The sequence below is a fragment of the Ipomoea nil genome, unplaced genomic scaffold (genome assembly GCF_001879475.1).
Source record: "Ipomoea nil cultivar Tokyo-kokei standard unplaced genomic scaffold, Asagao_1.1 scaffold3016, whole genome shotgun sequence".
In the NCBI taxonomy this organism is placed as follows: Eukaryota; Viridiplantae; Streptophyta; class Magnoliopsida; order Solanales; family Convolvulaceae; genus Ipomoea; species Ipomoea nil.
Genome location: NW_017619444.1, coordinates 1,088,698 through 1,112,527, shown reverse-complemented (window position 1 = coordinate 1,112,527; position 23,830 = coordinate 1,088,698). Strand labels below are relative to the sequence as shown.

The following is a 23,830-nucleotide window of genomic DNA, read 5'->3' as shown; positions in this document are numbered from 1 at the left end:
TTTTGGCCGCGGGTAGGTGGCGGGTCCCCTACCCCCCACTGACTCTTTTTCACCAAAAACGCCCCGTGAACCTTTGTGGAACCCGAAACCATGCTTAGACACTTTCAAACGCAATTGATAGCACACGTAGACAATTAATGGATCAAAATCAAGAAACATACGGCACATAACCTATCATGCTTTTCTAAACATAATCAACACCCAATCATGCGAATTCCCACCCAATATACCAAGAATAATACCATACGAATTACACGATATAACCTAGGGTTCTAATTATTTTTAAATTAACAAGAACACAATTCATCTTCCAAAATCAAGATTCGGTAGGAATATCATATAACTATCAAGAACCTCATATAATCATTAAGAACATCAAGAACACCATATAATTATCAAGAACGTCATATAATCATCAAGAACACCATAATTATCAAGAACCTCTCCTCATCAAGATCACCCATGGAATCCTCCCACCAATCATCAATGATAATATCACAAATAATCAATACACAATAATATGGGGAAATCCTAAGAGGGGAAACATAGCTATGAAAATAGGTTTTGTTGAGACATGGGTTACCTTTGAGCCTTAATTAATTCCTTGGCTATGAAGGGTCTTTCTTGAAGCTTTCTTCTTTCTTGATTTCTCTTAGGGGAATTCTTGGAACTTCTTGTGTGGTGAGGGATTATTGTGGTGGGGGGTTCTAGGTGCCTCTTAAGTCCCCTATTTATATATTTAGGAGTCCTAATTAGGAACTAATATTATAGGCTTGCTAATTCTATTCCTTTTGGGACTAAGGATTGGGTTTAGGGATAAGGGCCCGTGGACTATGGTGGGCCTTTCCTAATTAATTATTGTGATTTAATTCTTTCTTTTGGGTAATTGGTTAAATGATTAATTGGTTTTAGGGATCGTAACACGGGGTGTTACACTCTCCCCCCCTTACGAGGGGCTTCGTCCCCGAAGCCCGGTGTGTTAATCCATTCTTTCACCCCTAGGCATCCCGCATCTTGGCCTCCCAGTTAGGAATGTGGCCCCACGTTTTGACTTAGTTGGGGTAGACTGGATTTCTGGTGGTGTTGTGATAGAAGGGTTTTGGGTCTACCTCAGTCTCCTGCTCCTGAGCTGGACGCCCCGCGAGTGCTCAAGGTGGCCTCGAGTGCTGCCACCCTCTGATCTAGTGCGTGTGTCGTACGGATCAAGGATGAGAACCCTTCCTCCATGATTTGGTTTTGCCGGTTGAGCTGTGCGAGTATGCGTTCATTGATTGAGCCCTCGTTTTGCTCCCTTGGGTTCCCTCCTGATTGTGGTTGCACCGACGGGTTGGGTTCGTCATCTTCCTCCTGGTCCTCATTTCCCTCCAGGATTCCGCAATCTTGCATTGCCCGTTTGAGCTTCTTGTTGGAGATGTCTAATTGGTCGACCAATTCTCTTCGTTCATCCTCGGGTTTTTGGCAAATTTCTTTGAGGGTGAGGTAATGTCCTCCCTCGGTGTAGTAGATATCATTGCGGCGTAGGTTCTGGGCGTTAAAGACCATGCCATTTGCAGTCTTGACCTCGGTGTGGCTTAGGTCCACCCCCTTTTTCTCCATGATCCAACTTAGGATCATCCCGTAGGGTAAGCTAAGTCGGTTGCTTGATTTGCAAAACTCCATGTGTTTTAGCATGAGGGCCGGCAGGTTGAACTTGATTTTGTGTTTCAAGAAGTAGGCAAAGGTGCACTCTAAACTTCCTACGTCCTTGCTCTTATTATTGGTGGGCAAGAGGCTATCGGTTACAATCATAACCAATATCTTTTGCTCCGCCGATAGCCACTTCCGGTTGGGTCGCGTGGCCGAGGTGAACCCGTCCTCTTTCCCGAGTAGGTACCCGAGATAGTCCTTGTACCCCGTGTTTTGGGTATCGATCCACCCCTTTTGGTCGTAGTTTGACACACCCATGGTGGTCAATTTCAAGAGCTTGGCCAAACGGCCTTCGGAAAGCACGATTTCCTTGCCGCGGACCTTGGTGGTGATTTCTAGTTTGTCACCCTGTTTGATGGCTACAAGATGTTGATAGAATTCTTTCACCAATTCGGGGTACGTATCCCCTTTGATGGTGAGATATGTATCTAAAAGCCCTTGGTGTTTAAGCATATCAACCAATTCCGGAGAGAATTGGTCGGGTTAAAGGGCTTTACCTCCGATCACGGTGTAATCGGCGTTACTCCATTCCGGGGTGCGGGTCCCGAGGGGTTTCTTCGGCATTTCGACGGGCGACGCTTTTCCGACAGCCTTTTTCCGGCGGGTCTCCGGTGTGATTTTCCGGCGAGGGCGGCGATGGTGGGGCGGAGTCCAGGCGACGGCTTGGTGAGGTGGGTGATGGTCTCCGATGGCGTGGGACGTCGGTGGCAACGGGTGGAGCTTGGGCAGGTGGCGGGCGGCGTGTTACGGGCGATCTCCGGGCGAGGTGGTTGGGCGGTGGCGCGGCGGTGCAGGGTTGTCGGGAGGTGGTCGGACGGCGGCGGCGTTCGGCTGGCGGTGGTGCGGGTGGCCGATGGGATTTCTATGGTGGGGGGGTGGTGAGTTGCGTGAGAGAGGGAAGGGAAGGAAGTAGGGAAGAAGAAGGAGAGGAAGAAGAAGAATAAGGGTTTTTGATTTGGGGATTTTGTGGGTTTTAGGGATTTGTGGGGTTTTAAGAAGAAAGTGTCCCCTTGAGGTTTCAAGAAACACTCATGAGTTAGTGGTTAAAGCCTTGGTCACTTAAGTGGGGGGTCCAAGGTTCCATTCTTAGTGGTAACTTTAGTCTTTTTGATGGTATGGTCTTTGTCTTTTTCCTTCTTTTGTCTTCTAGTGGTGAGGGCTTGGCTAGTTTGTATAGTTTTAGTTTTACCCCTGTAAGTAGGACCGAATTTCGAGCTAATCTTTATTGATAATATTTCCAAAGTAATTAAGCTAAGTAAGTAGTTCTACTACGAAGGTGATTACAAAGAAATTGCCATCCTATCCTAGACAGAATTCGTCTTCTTGGTTTTCTCCCACGGGGTTTGCGTGGTCCTCGTCTTCTGGGGTTAGGTTTCCTTCCTCGAGATTGCTCTCGTTCCCGAGGTCGGCTTGAGTGCGGCTCATGACGAATATTTTTCCGGGAGCACCGTAGTTTCCTCGATGAGCAGTGCCCCCATGTTGTCCCATGGTGGTAGTGCGTGGTCTTTGGGGTTGGGTGCAAAGGAAGGCCTTGTGTCCTTCCTCTCCGCAGTTGAAGCATCGCAAGGGATTGCCCATGCAATCCTTGCCTCTATGGTTCTTGTTGCATTTCGGGCAAGGAAAGCTTCTGGCGCTAGCGTCGTTGTTCCCCAGAGGTGGCCTTTGGTTGGTCAGGTTACTTGGTCTTGTGTTGGCGTCGTTTCTTGTTCTCTTTACTGGTGGTGCCCCTCCTCCGGGGTTCCTTTTTCGTATTTGTTCCTGAATCCCGCGTTGGAGTAGTTAGATTCGGTAGAGATTTGCAGCACTGGAGTAAGCCTCGTTGAGAGTCTAAGGTCTGCTTACCACTAGTGTTTTTCGGGCTTCAAAGTTGAGGCCCGATACGAATCTCTCTATTTTGGTTACCTCGGTGGGGACTAGTTCTGGTGCGAAGCGTGCTAGTTCAAGGAATCGTTTGTGGTATTCCATGACGGTAGCTGTCCCTTGTTTCAGATGGAGAAACTCTTCGTACATGGATGCTCTTACGTGTGTTGGATAGAATCGCTCTCGTAGTCGCGTTTTGAGGTGTTCCAGTTGAACCCCGGTTCTTGTTGGTAAGTGGGACCCTCGTGGATCCACCAAAAATCGGCCTCGTGTCCGAAGTAGAACGAGGCTATCTCCACGCGGCGTTCTTCTGGGCATTCTACTAACCCGAGAATTTTGTCGAGGGTTCGGATTCATTCCTCCAGAATCACGGGATCCTCTTCTCCTGAGAACGTGGGTGGTCGATGGTTAGAGACTTGTCGGGCGAAGTCTGCATTTGCGTTCGATGGAGGTGGTGGGGGCCTGTTGTTGCGGAGAGCCACGTCGCTTAGTGCTTGGGCGACTTGTGTTAGTTGTTGTAGTGTTTGGGTTAGGGGGTCGTGTGCGGCGGGTTTTGGAGTCCTTGATTGTCTTATGTTGGGTGCCATGCTGTTGTCTTCCTGGATCAATGTTTATAAGAATGTTAAATTGGGGCTTGGTGTCCTTCTTTGACGTGATAAGCGGGGGAAAGTTTTCTTCAGGTAAGGGAGGAGAGGTTATGTGTAGGTTTCACCATCTCACCGCGCGTCCTAAGATTCTTGGATCCTATGTTCCTAAATATCTAGAGTTCAAGCTTAATGTCTTAAAGTCCAGTCTTAAGAGTCTTATCCTAGGGTCAACTTAGGCTCTGATACCAACTGTAACACCCCAGATTTTCAAGACTTTTAAAACTTATATAATGACGATAGAATCTCATTAAATTCCAAAATACGATACAAGAGTACGGGGTGTTATGCCACACCCGAGCTAGAGACCTCAGGTGCAGAGGCTAAATTCTAAAACCTTAATCAGTATCAATACAAGTCATGGCACGCAGGCCGTAAGGGAAAACTATCTAAACTATGCCCCAAGCTTCTAGCGCGCTCCAGTGATCTACCCGTCTGTGCCTGATAGCCAAATATATCTGTTCAGCGAGAGATGCTGGTAACCCACTCCAACACGTTGAAATACAATACATATATATATATATATATATATATATATATATATATACATAGATATACGAAAAGTCATTTCGAAGCATGAAGATATATCCTAAGAGATTCTAGCTTTCAAATCAGGGAACCGACTCGACAAATAGGGGTACACACAATCTACAGTCATAACCAAGCATATACAATTCTCACATAGGAAACAGTCATAGATAAGCACAACCAATAATCACAATTAAGCATTACTAGCAAGAGCCCTATGGTCACGCTTCCATAACAGTCATATCATCAACCCTTCTCATCTCATCATATAGCACACTTTGTTGGCGCCACAGGACCAATCGCATGCCCATACATGAGGGTCAGCGCATATAGCTCTGACACGGCCCCGCAGCACCCTGCCCCGTCTCACAATACGGAGGGGTCGATCGCAACCGACCGATGAACCGCAGTTCTATATAATATCTATATACCTGACCGGTCTTTACTAGCCTGGTTAACAGTTGGGATGGTTCTCAACCCATTCAACTGCCCGTATAATGGACCTTTGTCTTATATAATATTTATATACCTGACCGGTCTCTACCAGCCTGGTTAACAGTTGGGATGGTTCTCAACCCATTCAACTGCCCGTATAGTGGACCTCAGTCCTATATATTATTTATATACCTGACCGGTCTTTATATACCTGACCGGACCTCGTATCGCCCCTAGGACGTCTTAGCGATTCTTCGGATGGAGTCTCTTGACTCGCGTCCCGAATCCTTCCGTTCGGCGGTAGGCGAGGTCGGACCTCGTACCACCCCTAGGGTGTTAAGATTGCGTTACGCCCGTCCGGCGGTAGGCGAGGCCTGACCTCATACCGCCCCTAGGACGTCTTAGCGATTTTTGGGATGGAGTCTCTTGACTTACATCCCGAATCCTTCCATTCGGCGGTAGGTGAGGTCGAACCTCGTACCACCCCTAGGGTGTTAAGATTGCGTTACGCCCGTCCGGCGATAGGCAAGGCAGGACCTCGTACCACCCCTAGGACGCTTTAGCAATTCTGGGGTTAGAGTCCTTTGATTCGCACCGCGAATCCTTCCGTTCGGCGGCAGGCGAGGTCGGACCTCGTACCGCCCCTAGGGCGTGCATTATGTCCAAGTTGGCCATCGGGGTCACCGTGTACGCAACCGCCATGTTCGGTCTCTCCGGTGTGGCCGTCCTCAGGTCGACCGACCCCGTGCCGGCCGACCTCAGCGTCGGCCGACCCCGTGTTGGCCGACCTCAAGTAGGCCGGCCTCACGGTGCCCGAGTACCCGAATCCGTATGTGCCCGTGCTCATCCCCAACTCGAGGTAGGATAATTGCTCAACAAAATCATTATTCCATTGCGAATAAAAACAAAAATTGTTGTGGGGAGCCGGCCTGTTATTGGGGAGGGGGTAGGCCGTATAAATGAGTTTCTACTGGTAAAACTTCAGCAAGTGCTCTGAGTTCCACACCCTGTCCACCGTTTTGCCCGATGTGGTTCTTAACTTGTCGCTGCCTGGTCGTACTATGGCTTCAATCACATATGATCCTTCCCATTTCTTAGCAAATTTGCCTCCGTCCTGGGGTCGGCTTGCCTCCCTCCTCCGGAGGACGTAATCGCCGACCTGGAAATAGCGGGATTGGACTCTGTTGTCGTGGTAGGCCTTAGTCTGACGCTGGTAATTCTCCGCACGGACCATGGCGTCCTCCCTCCTATCGTCGATGAGATGGAGGTCGGCGGCGTAGTGTTCCTCATTGAGGTCGGGGTCGTACAACGCCACCCGATAGGATGGTATCGCGGCTTCGGTGGGGGCCCGTACTTCGAACCCGTATGCTAGCGCAAACGGTGTCTCCCCGGTGGCTCTTCTTGGGGTGGTGCGGTATGCCCGTAGGACGGTGTCCAGCTCCTCCACCCATGTTCCTCCGGCTGCGTCCAGGTTCTTTTTATGCCGTCCACTATAGTTCTATTGGCGTTTTCCACCTGTCCGTTTACCTGCGGGTATGCCACCACCACGCGGGTATGTTTTATGTACCATTGGTCACAGAACGCCTTAAATTCTTTGCTCTCAAATTGCCGCCCGTTGTCGGAGATGATTTGCATGGGGACCCCATGAACTCCGTGCACCGGGTGCTTGTGATGGTGGCGAGGGGCTCCGCCTCGACCCACTTTGTAAAATAGTCTATGGCGACTATTATGTACTTCCTCTTCGCAGACCCCATGGGTAGGGCCCCGACGATGTCGATCCCCCTCCGTGAGAACGGGATCACCGTGCTAATGGGCGTGTAGCTGGTTGCTGGCCGACCTGGCTCTGCGTGGAAGTGCTGGCAGGTCGGGCACTCCCGGGCGTACTCCGCGCACTCCTTGGCCATCTTTGACCAAAAGTACCCTTGCAATAGGGCCCTCCTCGCTATGGCAAAGGCTCCTTGGTGTGCTGCGCAGGTGCCCTCATGTATCTCTTCCTTGACGGACTTGGCTTCGTCTGGGTATAAGCACCGGAGGAGGGCGCCGTTATAGGGCCTTTTGTAAAGGGTGTCGCCAAGGAGGACGTATGTTGGTGACCTCCTCTTGACTGCCTTGGCGGCTGCCTCGTCTGCTGGTAGGGTACCCGTTCTCTTGTACTCTACCAGGTGGTCTAACCAGCATGGGGGCCGTGTCTGTATGGGGAGGACTGGGTAGGCCTCCAGGCTGGACCTCTAGAGGTTTTCGATCAGTGCTATCTTACAGACATGCTCCGGGGTGTCGAGGCCGAGCTTGGAGAGTAAGTCCGCGTCCCCGTTTTGACTTCGGGGTACCTGCAAAATTTCGTAGAGGGTCAATTGACCTAGGACCTGGAGTACCATGTCGCGGTATCTCCTCATCCTCTCTTCGTCGGCTTTGAATTCGGTGTTCACCTGTCCAACCACCAGTCGAGAGTCGCACCGCACCCTTATTTTGGCGGCCCTCAGACCCAACGCGAGCCTGAGGCCGCCCAGCAGTGCCTCGTACTTGGCCTCGTTGTTGGACAGCTTGAAGTGGAAGCGAAGGGCGTAGTAGGCCCGGAACCCTTCCGGGGTTACGAGGACCACCCCTTCGCCACACCCCTTGGGCCGGACGAACCATCTGTGAACAAGGTCCACCAATCTTCCTCATTGCTCCGGGCTAGCTCGGTGGCCTCTCGGGCGGAGCACTCGACTATGAAGTCAGCGAGCGCCTGCCCCTTGATCGTGGGTCAGGGCTTGAACTGGACGTCGTATTGGCTCAGCCGCATGGACCACTTGACCAACCTGCTTGCCGACCCTAAGGCCCTTAATACCGCCTTGAGGAGTTGGTTGGTGAGGACCCGCACGGGGTGTGCTTGGAAGTAATGGCCGAGCTTCTTGGCCGTGGCCTTCTTCTTCCTGGCGTTGTCGGGGCCTTTAGCGTGGTCCTGCTCGGGGATCTCTTCACATACTGGCCCAGGTATCCCCGTTGGATGAGCTCTTCGATCTGCCTCTTGAGAACCATACATTCGTCTGTGTCATGCCCGCGCTGCCGATGGAAACGGCAGTACTTCTTCGGGTCGGCCTTGGGGGAGATCTTCAAGCACTCTTCGGGGAACGACACAAAGCCTATGTCCTCCGCGTGGTCCAGAATGACGCTCACTGGCTGTGTCAGCGGAGTCAGGTGTCGTAGAGGGGCTAGACGGGGACCCCAATCACGGCGTGACCGCGATGGGCGGCGGTCCTCTTAAGGTTGAAGCGCCTTGTCGCCCCGGCCCCGGCTGTAACACCCCGTGTTACGACCTTCAATCCCGGATTAATTATTTAATTAATTCCGTTAATAATAATTAAAAAGGATTTAATTTGGCTAGGATTCCCTTTAATTAATTAATATGGTCCACCATGGATCGTGGACCCTTGCCTAAACTAGAGCCTTGAGCCTATTAGGAATAAAGAGAGTAAACCTTTTACTAATCAGAATCTAATCAGGAGTCCTAGACCTAATTATCTATTAGGAATGAAGAAAGTAGGTCTTTACTATTCAGATTATGATTAGGATTCCTGATACTATAAATAGGGGATTAGAAAGCATTAGAACCCTTACCACCATAGTTATATTACACAAAAGTATTCCCAAGGGGTTCCCCACCACCAAGCCTAGGGAGATCAATCGGATGGAAATTTTAGTGAAGAACCTTAATAGTCAAGGGAGGATTAATTAAGGCTAAGAGGTAACCCATGTCTCAACAAAACCTATTTTCTTTGCTATAATCTTCTCATTTGGTTCCTTCTATATGCTTGTGTCTTGATGAAATCTTCTATGATAATTATGATATGATCTTGATGATTGATGAGATGATTTTATGTGTGATCTTGATGATCTGATAAGAGGATCTTGATGATTGTGTGATGTTCTCGATAAATCTTGATGTTTCTTGATATTAAAAATGAACTATGATCTTGAGGATTTGAATGGGATCAGAGCCCTAGGTTAAATTGAGAATTTTATATTATGATGTTCTTGGTATATACTTGGGTGGGAATTTGCATGTTCGGGTGTTGATTATGTTTAGAAGTCATGATATGATGTGTTCAATGTAATTCTTGGTTTTGATCCGTTATTTGATTACGTGGTGTCGTCGCTTGTGTTTAAAAGTATCTAAGTATGGTTTCGGGTTCCACAAAGGATCCCGAGACCCAAGTATTGAAAAAGAGTCAGTGGGGGGTAGGGGGACCCGCCACCTACCCGCTGCCCGAAGTTACGCCGCCGGCAGCGGGTAGACGACTACTCGCCGGGCACCCGCTGCCCGGAGGTTCATCGCCGGCGGGTGGCCCTCCACCCGCTGGATTTTTCCCACTTTGAGACTTTGGCTTCCCCGTTTGATATTCCCCAACCCTCGTGGTGTCCCAACGGACTCCGTTTGTCGTGCCTGAGTCTAGTTTGATGTTTCGGGTACCGTTCGTAGGATGAAAGAGTCTTGTGTATTGCATGCTAGTTGAATCGGTGACCCGTTGGCCAAGGAGGAAGATGTATGAACCCCTTAGGACTATTCTTAGTATGTAGATGACTACACATAAGTTTTATTTATACGTTTTCCCCCTCCCGATGTGTTAATATGGGTTGCATGTGCTTGCTACGTGATATATGTGCATGATTCTTGGTTGCGGTCAAATTGGTTATACATGAGCTGCGGTTCATTATCTTGGCTGCGGACAAATTGTTACTCATGAGCTGCGGTTCATTATCCTGGCTGCGGTTAGTGACTCACTTCTAGGGCTGCAGTCCACCTCATGGGCCTCGCGTGCTGTGGTCCACCGACTGGACGCGTCAGGCGGTGTGTAAGGCTACTAGCCACGAGGAAGGCTATAGTCCACCGAATGAGTTCGTCAGGCAGTGTGTAGGGCTATGGTCGGCTGCGATCCACCGAGTGTATGTGCCGGCGGTGTGTAGGGTCGTAGTCCCCAAAGATCATAGTCCACCGAATGAATCCCTCAGGCGGTGCGTAGGGCTATGATCAGCTACGACCCACCGAATGAGCTCGTTAAGCGGTGTGTGGGTCGCAGTCCCCAAAAGAGGATCACAGTCCACCGACTGAACGCGTCAGCGGTGTGTAGGGCTATGGTCCGCCGTTGAATCTATCGACGGTCTATACAATTGGCTACGGTCAATTCCTTCATGCTGCGGTATGAGGTAGGGTGCTGCGGGGCCGTGTTAGCGCTATATGCACTAACCCTCATGTTTGGGGCATGCGATTAGTCCCGTGGCGCCACCAAAGTGTGCTTGTGTGACAAGGATATTGATTGAATGATGATATGAATGACATAAAAGTGAATTGTAACCTGTTTATATGATGTTATCTCTATATACTCCGTTATCAGTGTTGAATGTGTTTATCCCTATCTGTCGAGTCTAATCCTGATTTTAAAGCTAGAGTCTCCTAAGTACATTCCTTCCTGCTTCAAAATGGTTTTAATATATCTATGTATATATATTTACCTATATTGTATTTTAACGCGTTATAGTGGGTTACCAGCATCATTCGCTGAACAAATATATTTGGCTTTCAGGCACAGATGATTAGCTACCGGAGCGCGCTAGAGGACCTCGGCTTAGATAGTTAGTCTTTCCTTTCGGCCTGCGCGCCTTGATGATGTAATGACAATGTTTAAAGGATAGTTAGTTAGAATAGCCTGTGCATCTGAGTTCTCCAGCTCAGATGTGGCATAACACCCCAGACCTTATGTTTAGAATACTCCATTTGGGATTTATTTAATAGAATTGCTTTCATATTATAAGATTGAAAAGTTTTAAAATTTCGGGGTATTACAGATGGTATCAAAGCCTAAGTCCGATCCTAAGACAATGCCTTTAGGATAAGACTTTAAGATTTTAAGACATTAGGCTTGAACTCTAGAATGTTAAGCTTAAACTGCAGGTGTTTAGGAACTTAGGATATAGGAATCTTAGGACGCGCGGTGAGATTGTGAGTTTATCGTTTTTTCTCACATACTTGTTCTTCATTCCTTATACTTGCCCTAAAAGTTGTGACATCCTTGCATACTATTACCTGCCTTGTTGCATATCACTCTTTGATTACAAACAATTTACTTTGACATACTAAAACTTGATAAACTATCGATTTTTGTTTAAATACCATACTTGTTTATTTGCTTAAACATGAAAGTTGGATTATGTTCCTAATTGATTTGTTTATAGACCGAGTCAGGAATTGCATATTATTGCTTAAACTATTTGATCAAACGTGCGTCATTTGGATATTTGTTATTTGATATTTTGGAACTTGTAATTGGTAATTTTATTCGGCATATAATAGCTCACTTTTCCTAATCATAATTGACCAACTACTTTGATAATTAACCTACTAGTAGCTTGATAAGTACTTACATGAGTCTGCATGGAGAAAATTGTGGGAACGTAGCTCTAGTTAAGAAGGGGGGGAATGGGGTGTGTGACCCTTATGATATCTCATTCAATGTCTCTCGTGTCCCTTGTTAGTATCATTATAATGTGATTTCCTAAGATTTTTCATGCATTTAAATCCCTTTTATTGTTCATATAAGCGTGGAATTGTTTAGACTTAAATCTGTGCATTCTCGGGACTTTTCCGAAGTGATTCCTTCTTCGCAGTCACGTTCCAGTGGGGCCTTGGCAGGAGGTCGACCACCCACCACGTGCCCACTACCACGTTCCAGTGGGGACTTGACAGGCGGTCGACCGCCCACCTCGCGCCCACTGGTACGGTATGTTTTCTTGACTTCTCGTTTTATTGGTCCATTGTGCATTTGTTTGTCTTCCTTGATACTTCTTATGTGTTTAACATGTAAATAACAATCTAATGCTTGAACATGAAAGTCGAATTATCTTCCTAATTGATTTGTTTATAAGTTACATAGAAATTATGGGGACTGATTCTACTTCTAGAAATCTAAATCCTCGGGTACATTGCGTATTAAGTTTTGACCCGAAGGACAATATGAGTGAGACCGGGAGAAACCCGAGGAACCTAAACCAAGTGGTCATCTTATCCTTGGAAAAATTATATTGCATCCCTAAACTATCTTAAAGCTATCCCTCTAGACTTTGGTCCATGTTGCATAATAGACCACAAACCTCCAATGCGTTGTTTAGAACCCTTGACCACTAAGATAAGGACCTCCTAAATAAACATTTATACAACCCTAGTCACCTTGCCTAAACCTAAATCCTCCATGGTTGCGTCATATACGGTACATCCCCATATGCTTTTATATATATATATATATATATATATATATATATATATAAACTTGTGAGCCTATAGAACATCCTCCCTTATACATACCTATTCATATCAATTGTTATAGTCATATTATATACAATAATATCCCTAGCCTCAAAACCATCCTAGCCATGATAATCTTATATGCATCTATGAGTTTGCACTTAGCATGTCCTAACCCTGAAATATCATTCCGTACAAATTACATCACTCTTATATACACATATCCTGAGATAGCCCAAATTCAACATTTCCCCCTCGCATGACCTCCCTATTACCACCCCTACCTTCCCTAAGTAATTAAAAAGTTTAGCCTCATCATCAGGTCACCAATTGATTTAGGAATTAGCAATCAAGGGTCTTCAATCCTAAGTTGTTTAGGTATTCTGGGCTTCTAGAGGTAAGATTTATGCCTATCTACAATTTATTTACCACCGGGATATAACTAATTTTCCTATGTAATTGTGTGATCAAATTCTGTCAAGATTTCTCAAGATAAAGCTTTTAGTATTTGAGAACCTATGCTATTTTACTCGTAATTATTAAAGAATATTTGTATGCAAATTGCATGTTCCAATTATAGGTGGAAATTTATATTTTCATATGTAATGCACATAGCCCGCACGTTTATGTCAAAACACACACTTACACGCATTTATGTATATATACAAAGCATGTTAGACAAAACTGTATGTTATAAGGCATCCCACTACCAATTGTGAGCCTATGTACGTCTTGGGCTTGTTCCGGACGAGGTCGCTGTGGAAAGGACCAAACCTGAGGTTGTTGGTGAAGAATGGGATGGCGGACCTTTCGTCGGAATTGGTCACCCCCATGGCCTCCTTCTTCCACTTACTCATGTACTCCGCCAAGGTCTCCAACTTGTGTTGCTTCAAGTAGCACAGGTCGGCGAATTGCTTCCTTCGTTGTATGCTACCCGCGAAGTGCGACATGAACTTCTTAGCTAGGACGGCAAAAGTGGGGATGGACTCCCCCGACAAGGACCCGAACCAGTCTTGGGCCTGGCCATCCAGAGTTGTGCAGAAACCGCGACACATGATTGTGTCATTGACGCCCGTCATCATCATGACTGCCTTGTACCTGTTGAGATGATCCCGTGGGTCCGTCGCCCCCGTGTAGGGTTTGATGGCCGGGAACCGGAAGTCCCGAGGCAGGGGCTTGGCCATGATGTCCCTCTTGAAAGGTGTGGCTAGGGCGTCCCGAGGCTCTGGCGACTCGTCACGCGCCTCCATCTAGCGCTGCAACTCGCGCATCTGCCTGCGCAATTGTTTCATCTTGTCGCGCTGGGCGCTCGGAGGTCGGCCTCTGGTCTCCCCCGAGCGCTCCACTGGTGAGGTCGGCTCGCGTGGTCCTGGAACCCGAGGTTCGTGGCTCCGAGACCTCCGTGAGCACGACGACTCCGCCTGTCTGGCGTTGGTGGCCGACCTTGGCCCTAGGCGGTCTCGCGCCGGCATACTGTCAAATTATTCAAATACTAGAAAAAAAAATACTCCACTTATCATTCAACCATTACCAACAAAAATACATTACATTAGTTCATTATTACACCATTAAACTCCTACTTTAGCTGCAATAACCCTACACTTGGTAAACCACTCCTCATCCATATACTCATAACAAAAACTGCAAATACAACACCACTTCCAAATCCATACAAAAACTTCATATTGGACTCCCAAATCTTCTTATTAATTTTATATCTTTTTTTCTCAATTGTAAATTGCAGCTTGTCTATTTCCTTCTCATACTTATCTGCCATCTTCAACAAACCTCTAATCATATTGGATACACATTCGGAGACATCATAGTCCATCCATTCAAAATACCGGCAACTTCCATTTCCCTAACCATGCATCATTCAAAAATTCTAATAATTACATAACAAAATGTAATCTTTTACCACTTAATAGGTTTTACAAATTTTTCACTTACCCCGTATCGTGGACATACCCTATATCTCTTTCCTGGGTTAACATAACTCCAAGACATCTTCATTGGAGCCAAATATTCACACCTACATCGCACCTCCGGCATGCATTCTGATGAAGAACTCTTGTTTCAAGACATTATTATCTTTCTTCTGTAAATGATCAACTTTGAACCTCAATGTAAATCCTTCTTCTTCTTTGATTCTTCGTTGCTCGGATTCTTCAATTTCATCGAATTCTATCGTTGCTCCAAAACTAGGGCTATTGAGGAATTCTTCGACTATGAAAGTAAATATCCATCCGAGGTCATCACCGGGGTTATAAGAGGGATGAAGACAAGAAATGACAAAAATGCTCACACAAAAACGGGTTATCACCGGCTTCTCGACGGGAGAAGTGCTTGAAGGTCTTATTTGACAAACATTAAATTAATTAGAGGACCAAATTAGTCAAAATTGGAACTTAGGGACTACATTGACAGTTCAACAACAATTGAGGGACTAATTTGTTCATGATCCCTAAAATATATATACTTTAATATAAGTAATATAGATTTGGAATAGGAAATTAAAATTTGTGCTACAACAAATAAGGTTTAGTTTAAGCAAAGTGAAGACAATATATTTTAGAATAAGTATAGTTTGCCATTGATATTCTTTTAGGGTGTACAAAACTGACTTGGTATGTTACGTAAATTGAAAAAAAAAATACAAATTAAACAAACACATACCACGTCGGTTTTTAGTTAAAAAGCGATGTGATATGTTACTTTAGAAAATTTTAAAAATATACGACACCGGTTTTCCTTAAAAACCAATGTCGTATATTTTTATTTCCCGTATTTTTTTTATATTTAATAAAGTTACGACGTCAGTTTTTTTTATAATCGATGTTGTATCATTTATTTATAATGTCTGTTTGAACAATGTCTAATATTAACCGACGTCTTATGGTCTAAATAACCGACGTTAAAGATATTTTTTTGTGGTAGTGATAATTATTCTTAAATATATATTTTTTAAAATAATAATAAGATCTATATATAAAATCATTAGAAAAAATACGTTTTAGTATTTCAATTATGCAATCTAGTCGTTTTTGTTTGTCTTTTAATCATTAAAGAATACACCTCTAACTTACCGTCTTACACACCGGGAAAAAAAAAATCATATGCAGCTTCTATTAAACATACACTAATCAACACATGGAACACGAGACAATTTGCATTGGAGGACTGTTGCATTACTCGATAGACAAAAATTGTAACTTTTTTTGTAAAGTTAGGGCGTGTTATACAAAAGCTAAAAAAATATAAGCTAAAAACAGTTAAAATTAGAATTGAAGGATTAAAATGTAATTAATTTTTTGGCCAAATCATTGATATTCTCTTGCTAGTCCTATGTAGAATTTTCTTCACGTTGAGATACTGCACTACCTAGAATGGAACAAAAGTTGGAACAGCGAAAGGGGAAAGGTGAAAGCAACGTTTTCCTAGTTTATGGAAGCCAACTAATAATGAATCTAGAAATCGCAGCTGTCCAACTCCTTTAGACAAGCAAGATATTCGAGATTTTCAAGATTTCATGATTTCCCTGTCTTGTAGGTTTAGATAAACTTGAATTATGATTCAACTCGAATCAAGCTAATTAATCCAACATATAATTTGATAACGACAAGATGCTAAGCCCTTTAACCTGTACCTTATATTAGCAAAGTGCTGACCAGATTGATTTTTCCATACAAGAGGGGATTTAAATTCTCAATCTCTCTTAAGGGATAAGAGTGTACAGTCACTCACGCCAACCAAGCTCATTATCTATTGACCTTCTTGATTTAAGCCAATTAGTTATGGACAATCAAGGTTGATTTACCTCATTGTGATTTTTGGCGACTAAGGTCCCAATGTGAGTTTCATTCCAGAGTACATCTGTGAGTAGCAATTGTTGATTTTTTTTTTTGTAAATCAAAGATAAAATTGAATTGCATGTATGGCCTGCGCAACCCAATTGGTACTCAAGTGGTAGATTATAGATTTTGGACAATGACAGAGGACCGAGCCATGTCAACCGCAACGTTGAGTTTCATGTAGTGAATTCTTTGTGAAAACCAGACACTAAGAAAATTCGATTTTGTACACAAAGACAAAATTGAATTATATTAAAAAATTAATATGATTTCCACGAGGGATATGATATATATACATCGGTACCAAGCAACATGATTTTGGTGGTCAAGAAAATATTGTATTGTATGGTGTTGGTCAAAAATTGCGACGTGGTACAAAAGCAGATGTTCCCTTTTCGGATGGGTCAACAAAAACGAGGTTAAGTGCAATGTTTAAGGTTTTGGTTTAAGGCTCGTGTTGAATGAAGTCCAACAATATCATGTTCCGCCAACAATTTTGCTGGGCATAGTACTCGATTCTCAATTATGTTGTGTGCACCAAAAGTCACACCATGTTAGGTAAACCAAGAGCTGATGTGGTCTATCTATCTGGTCGGTATTTTATTTTATTACTTTGTGTATATGAGAGAATGCATCGTGTTTAATCTGCTAGGTATAGCTTAGGTTAATGTTGTTTGGTATTCTAGCTAGCTTAGCTTGCTAGGTAAACCTCATCGTGTATTTCACTATAATTTTACTGCTTAGACACAGTACACCTTTAAAAATATAACCAAATTTTCATTCCTCAAAAAGACAATAATAATAGGTATAGTTTATCATTTGTGTTGAATATATACTGTAACTTAGGTATACCGTTTCATCAATACCCAATACGTGATTCTAATTAATTGACTAAAGTTCATGTTAAATTTTATACTGTATTTTTTTAAAACACTCTAACATATTCATAGTATATGTTTAACAATTATGTCTATAGCTTACACTGACGGAATACAATTGTATTTAGAAAAAGTAAATGATATAATAGAACGTAAAATAGGAAAAATAATTAAAAAAAATACTAAAATCAAAATAATATGAACCATTCATTTAAACCAACAATTACACTAACATTTTCTGTTAGGGGCCTAACTTTATGGGCTCTTATATTAGGTTTGTAGATATATATAGATACTGGTTGTCTGGTTCAAATGCGGATAGTACTTCCCGTGCGGCCGGTGCGGATTCACCATTAGTTATGCAAAAATGCATCACACAGTGTTAGGAAAAGCACCAATCCATCACACATCAAATAAATGTACCACACCGTGCACTACACATAATGGTGCATTTTCGAACACTTTGTGGTGCATTTATGCGTACCTAATGGTGAGTGACCGCACGAGAAACATTGTTCGCATGGAAACTGACTATATATATATATATATATATATATATATATATATATATATATATATATATATATATATATATATATATATATATATATATATATATATATATATATACTAGTTTTTTACGCGCATTGCGCGATTGAGATAATGCCCAATATTTTTTTAAATAAGTATTTTAAAGTATATCAATGCAAGATTATATTTGAATTGTTCATGCATAGATAATTGAATGTTAAATTTGACTATTCATGAGAATTCATGATTCATTGCTTGAGGGATATATATATATATAAACCATTTGACTGTTTTTTTAGTGAGGCGAACCCATATTCATTATCTAAAAGCGTGCATTATATATATATATATATATATATATATATATATATATATATATATATATATATATATATATATATACTAGTTTTTTACGCGCATTGCGCGATTGAGATAATGCCCAATATTTTTTTAAATAAGTATTTTAAAGTATATCAATGCAAGATTATATTTGAATTGTTCATGCATAGATAATTGAATGTTAAATTTGACTATTCATGAGAATTCATGATTCATTGCTTGAGGGATATATATATATATATATATATATATATATATATATATATATATATATATATATAAACCATTTGACTGTTTTTTTAGTGAGGCGAACCCATATTCATTATCTAAAAGCGTGCATTAAGTAAAGTATATTTTTATACAATAGCTCACAAACTACACATAAAAACTAAACTGCACTAAAATACCCTGTATGACAATGCAAATTTAATCAAAAAATATATATTGACAAGAACCAAACTTTGCTTCACTTACTCAATCACCCTTTCAACCACATTTAACATTCTTGATGCATGCATGAGGCAAGAAAGGGAACTAAATCATGAGCAAATCCACTAGACAATTCAACTTCTAACAACTTTTTTATGAGATGTATGCGTGAGAGATAGAGTTGCTTAGAGTTCGAAGTTATTTTTGCTTTTCTTTTATTATATATCAAAATAATTTTATTAAAAAAAAAAAAGAATCATGACTTTTTATATTCAAGTCAACGATTTAATATTGCATTTACAATGTGCTTCAATTGATCTTGTATATATATGTCATATATATGAATACTCTTAATACTGTTATAAATATATTATTGAATGGCCATTATCATTGAGGCTTTTCATTTGCCCTATCTTCAACTCTCTCATTATGTTAGGAAATGAAGGGTTGTATTATTTTGTATATATATACATGTTGAAGGATGAATAAGATGAGCCTTTTTGAAGTTCTTATATCATGTGTTCTACTATTCTCTCTACTCTGTCATTCCATATTACAATATTGTTTATACATATAATTGGCGCGTTACCGTACAACAATCCCGGTAGATTGAGCTAATCAGTAGGCCAAATTACAACACGTTATCAGCACGAATCGCCAACATATTCCTCGGTGAACGGTATGCTCGGACATGTTATAATACATGTTTTTATACTAGGCAAGCATGTTCATAGGTTTCATATAATACATGTTTTTATATGGCACATGTTGATTCTACACCTCTTGATATGATTATGAAATACATGATTGATATGATACATATTGATTCTAAAATTTGAAATATGAATTGCACATACCGATTCATATATATATGATTGTGTAAATTCCTGAATATATATTTCCAATTTTATTTTTGATTCTTAAAATTGAAAGAAAAGCATGTGATATATATGTTTGTGTAAATAGATGGGGCTTTTCGTATGAAGATGCAATGTGATATATATGTTTGTTTTTGCACAGGTGCCTGAAGCACATAATGTTACCCAGTTGAGCAACTTTATAAGGGGTTGCAGTTGAAATTATAACCGGTGTGATATGAGTTTCGAGCTCAGAATAAGAAACAAAGTGGTCAATATATTCAAGGACGACCAAACTCATCGAGGCAAAATCCTAGCCAGAAGCAGGTTTGCTAACAATGTGGGTGCATTTGGTCGTCGAAGAATGCGCATCATCTTGATGATTTTATGTAATTTTCCGGAAGCAAATATTGTGATACATGATGATAATGAAATGATGTGGTATTGATGAAGAAATGATTGGTGTCATGATAATGTTTGGGTAATTCATGAAAATATATTCATGGATAAAAAGGTTAGTTTATGCCTGAAGCATGAAGCATCTGAGAAATTAACTCATGCTTGAAGCATCTGAGAAGTTAGTTTTTGCCTGAAGCACTCGAAAAGTTAATTCATGGCCGCAATAACTGATTGCGTAACCGAGTAGTATATACACTCCAAATGTGTTTTGAGTGCAAAGTTATTTTTTTGGATGCAAATTATTATGAGGGTAATGTGATTTTACTTTGCTGATTTTACTACTTGGATTAAATATTCGAAATTTACTATTCGGGAAGTTTACTCCTCAGAGTTACTTCTCTTAGTCTGCATGCTTATTTATGGAATTTTTTCTCATGCATGCAACATGACTCTCATATGGAATTGACTGGTTGCTAATTCAAGATTGAATTATTATCAATCCCGGAAGGATTGCTATTATCAACAAATTATGAGAATATTCTTTTGACTAAATTTAAGATGTCAACATGACAAATCCCTCCCCGACTATGGCTTAGTGCAATTCTGTGTTGTTTAAGGAGTGGTATACTCTTTTATAAGAATGATCTTTGACTTATGCCATACATAATATGATTGATTTAGATGTTATTGGTTTGGAAGATAGAATGGATCATATCATATCAATTTGCCTGAAGCAAACGAAGGACTAAATTATTTCATATTAGTTTGCCCGAAGCAAATGAGGGAATGAAATATATCATGTGAATTTGCACGAAGCAATTCCCAAACCAGTGAGTGAACTAATGTAAAGTTGAGGATAAGGATTTTTGGGAGATCTTGAAGATATATTTTATTTGACAAGCTTCATAGCTTCCCTATGATTGTTGTGTACCCTTGTAATATCAATTGATATGTATGCTTTCATATCTGATTATATATTTTTTTCTTGTTGGGGACATCAGTTTTATATGCTATTGTGGTTATCACAATCTGACCTACTGCATATCATAATTATTTCCCCTAGAACCTAGTACGTGGTATAAAACCAAACATTTCCCATCTACGTTTTATTCACAGTGTGCAGTCTTTTTCCTATATCACCACCATAGCGTACCTTTGTGGGCATGTATATGTTGATTATAAACCTCCGTCTGTTATTTAAATTCTTAGAGCCCATGATAAGGGATCAATATATAATTAGGTACGCCGACTGCACACTTTATGAAGATCATTTCACGGCATTAGGGGGAGATAAGATCTCAAATTTTATAGAATGCCGAGAAATTCTATGAATGATTGATCTTCAATATTTAAATCCACGTACTAGGTAGACTGAACTAGAAGTTCAGAAGAAGTAAACTGAACTAGAAGTTCAGTAGATAATTAGTCTGTCAATATATATACTCATGAGTGACTAGGTCCTATATATTTTCCCCAACTTGGACCATATATATCTACCAATGCTCCTTGACGCCAGAAGCGTGGAGACATGTTGGTATAATCCGCGGAAAGCTAAATCTAGTAGAAAATGGTGTCACTCTTGAAATCGCTTAAAGAAGTATGTCGTGAAGACATTCGTCCTGAAGGCGAAAACCCCAGTAAAATTTTAGGTGCACCCAAAATTATAATACTGGGGATGCGGAACGACCAGATAAAAATATCTTTGGGAAATGTCTAGTGTCTGGTTGAATTAGAAATTGCCATTATTTTATATATATGGGAGAAATTTATAAAAAATGTTATAGTTGTCGACAACAAAATTGCCTTTACAAATTGTTCTCATTATATGAGAATCTGGATCCAGAGCTAGGTACCAGTTGTGCCTTGGTATTTTTTATGTATAACGGAGCAATTAAGGCATGTACAGCTCAGCTCGCTAAAACTGTATTCTCTTTATAACACGTATACCATTTAATGTTAACCCTGTAGGTTACAAATGGGTGTTTGTACGAAAGAGAAATACAAACAATATGGTGGTATGATATAAAGCGAGACTGGTAGCTTAAGGATTTACGCAGAGACCCTGAATTGATTTTGATCAAATATCCTCTCCCACAACATATGGCATTACGTTCCGCAAATTAACATTATTGGCAGTGAATTATGAATTTAGATATGCAGCTGATGAACGTCATGACTGTAATTTACTGGTCATTAGACGCTAATATTTATTTGTAAATCCCCGATGGATTCAACACTTTTGGAATGTGGAAAGTGAAAATCGCAACGTGTATCATTAAATTGCAAAAGTCTTTGTAAGAATTGAATATTATTGACTGAGTGTTTTTCCTCCTGAAGAAGGAATGCATATTGAATGATTGAGTTGACTGTGTATTTTTCCTCCCGAAGAAGGAATATGCAAATATGTATCATTATGTGTTCGTTAAAGAATGGCTAATGGAGTTATTTGTTTATTATCATAGTCGATATTGATGGTTTAAATATCATTGAACACATAGAGAGCTTGGTGATATCAGCTCATGCCGAAAGATGGAGTTTTTGAAATAAAAGACTTGGAAATCCAAGTATTGTCTCGACCTGAAGATTGAGTTTCTCCTTGAAGAAGTTTTATACATCAGTTAGCCTACTTGAAAAATGTCATGAAGATGTTTTATATGGATAAGTATTATTTACTTATCACACAAACGGTTGTCCAATAATCTCTTGAAATAGATAAAAGACCATTTAGACTCGAAGATGATAATGAGGATATTTAGGGACTGGAAGTCCATTACTTCATTCCTATTGGAGCACTATTATTGAACTAGAAGTTCCATAATCGCATCAGGCCTGATATTGAATTTGCGATGAAATTGCTAGCAACATTTAGTGTTTCACCCTACAATGAAAATTGGAATGGTATTTAACATATCCTCAAGCACCTTCGATGTACAAAGATTTTGACGTTTATGTGAGAAACCAATATGTGGTTTTGATGGGCTACTTGGGCAATGGCTCTTTTATTTGATCCCTATGATGCCAAGTCCAAAACTGGTTATGTTATATTTTTACCCCCAATGTCCCATATGAGGACAAATAAGATTGTGTTGCACAGACAAGTAATAGTTTTGTTAAGAGGAACCTTACAAAACATATTGCATGCACCTAAGTCCTACACACTTGAACTCCAGAAGAGTGGTAAAATTCTTGTTGAGAAAGTTTGCCCTAGTGAATAATCTTGCAGATAAAATATGTTCACTAAGTCTCTCCCTACATCCACTTTTGAGTAATATGTTTATAAAATTAGGATGCGTTGGCTAAGAAGATTGTTATCTTCAGGGGGAGCGACAACCCCTAGCTGTGCTAGAATGGGCAACTAGAGGACTTTTGAAATCCTGAAGATTATGCTCTGAAAGCATATGGTTGTACTCTTTTTCCCTTAACTAAGTTTTTCCCCACGGGGTTTTCTTAGGCTAAGGTTTTTAATGAGGCAACCAATGTTGGTGCACTTGAGTGGTTAGTCCTGAAGACCCTTGAAATCTTGAAGATTATGCCCAGAAGATTTATGGTTGTACTCTTTTCCTTATCTAAGTTTTTTCCCCACTGGGTTTTCTTAGGCTAAGGTTTTTAATGAGGTAATCAGTGCAACACATGGTTTGACATACTTCATGTACTCTTTTCCTCGTCTAGGTTTTTCCCACTGGGTTTTTCTAGCGAGGTTTTTAACGAGGCATGAGCATTGTTAGATAATGACCAAGGGGGAGTGTTATAAATATATTATTGAATGGCCATTATCATTGAGGCTTTTCATTTGCCCTATCTTCAACTCCCTCATTATGTTAGGAAATGAAGGGTTGTATTATTTTGTATATATATACATGTTGAAGGATGAATAAGATGAGCCTTTTTGAAGTTCTTATATCATGTGTTCTACTATTCTCTCTACTCTGTCATTCCATATTACAATATTGTTTATACATATAATTGGCGCGTTACCGTACAACAATCCCGGTAGATTGAACTAATCAGTAGGCCAAATTACAACAAATACTTAATAAAGAGAGAGTATTACTTTTATTCACTAAGCCTTAATTTAAAATTTATTTTTAAAAATTGAGGGCTTTTTATAAAGGAAAAA

The 23,830-nt window shown here is 41.4% G+C and overlaps 1 protein-coding gene across 1 annotated transcript; it reads right to left on the bottom strand.

Moving 5' to 3' along the window:
* Positions 1 to 14,005: 14,005 nt before the first annotated feature.
* On the bottom strand, positions 14,006 to 14,481 carry LOC109163260. Its single transcript, XM_019312012.1, has 2 exons — positions 14,398 to 14,481; positions 14,006 to 14,290 (listed from the first exon to the last, which is right to left on the bottom strand). Exons 1-2 carry the CDS (start codon positions 14,479 to 14,481, stop codon positions 14,006 to 14,008), a joined length of 369 nt encoding a protein of 122 aa, XP_019167557.1.
* Between the last annotated feature and the right edge of the window lie 9,349 nt (positions 14,482 to 23,830).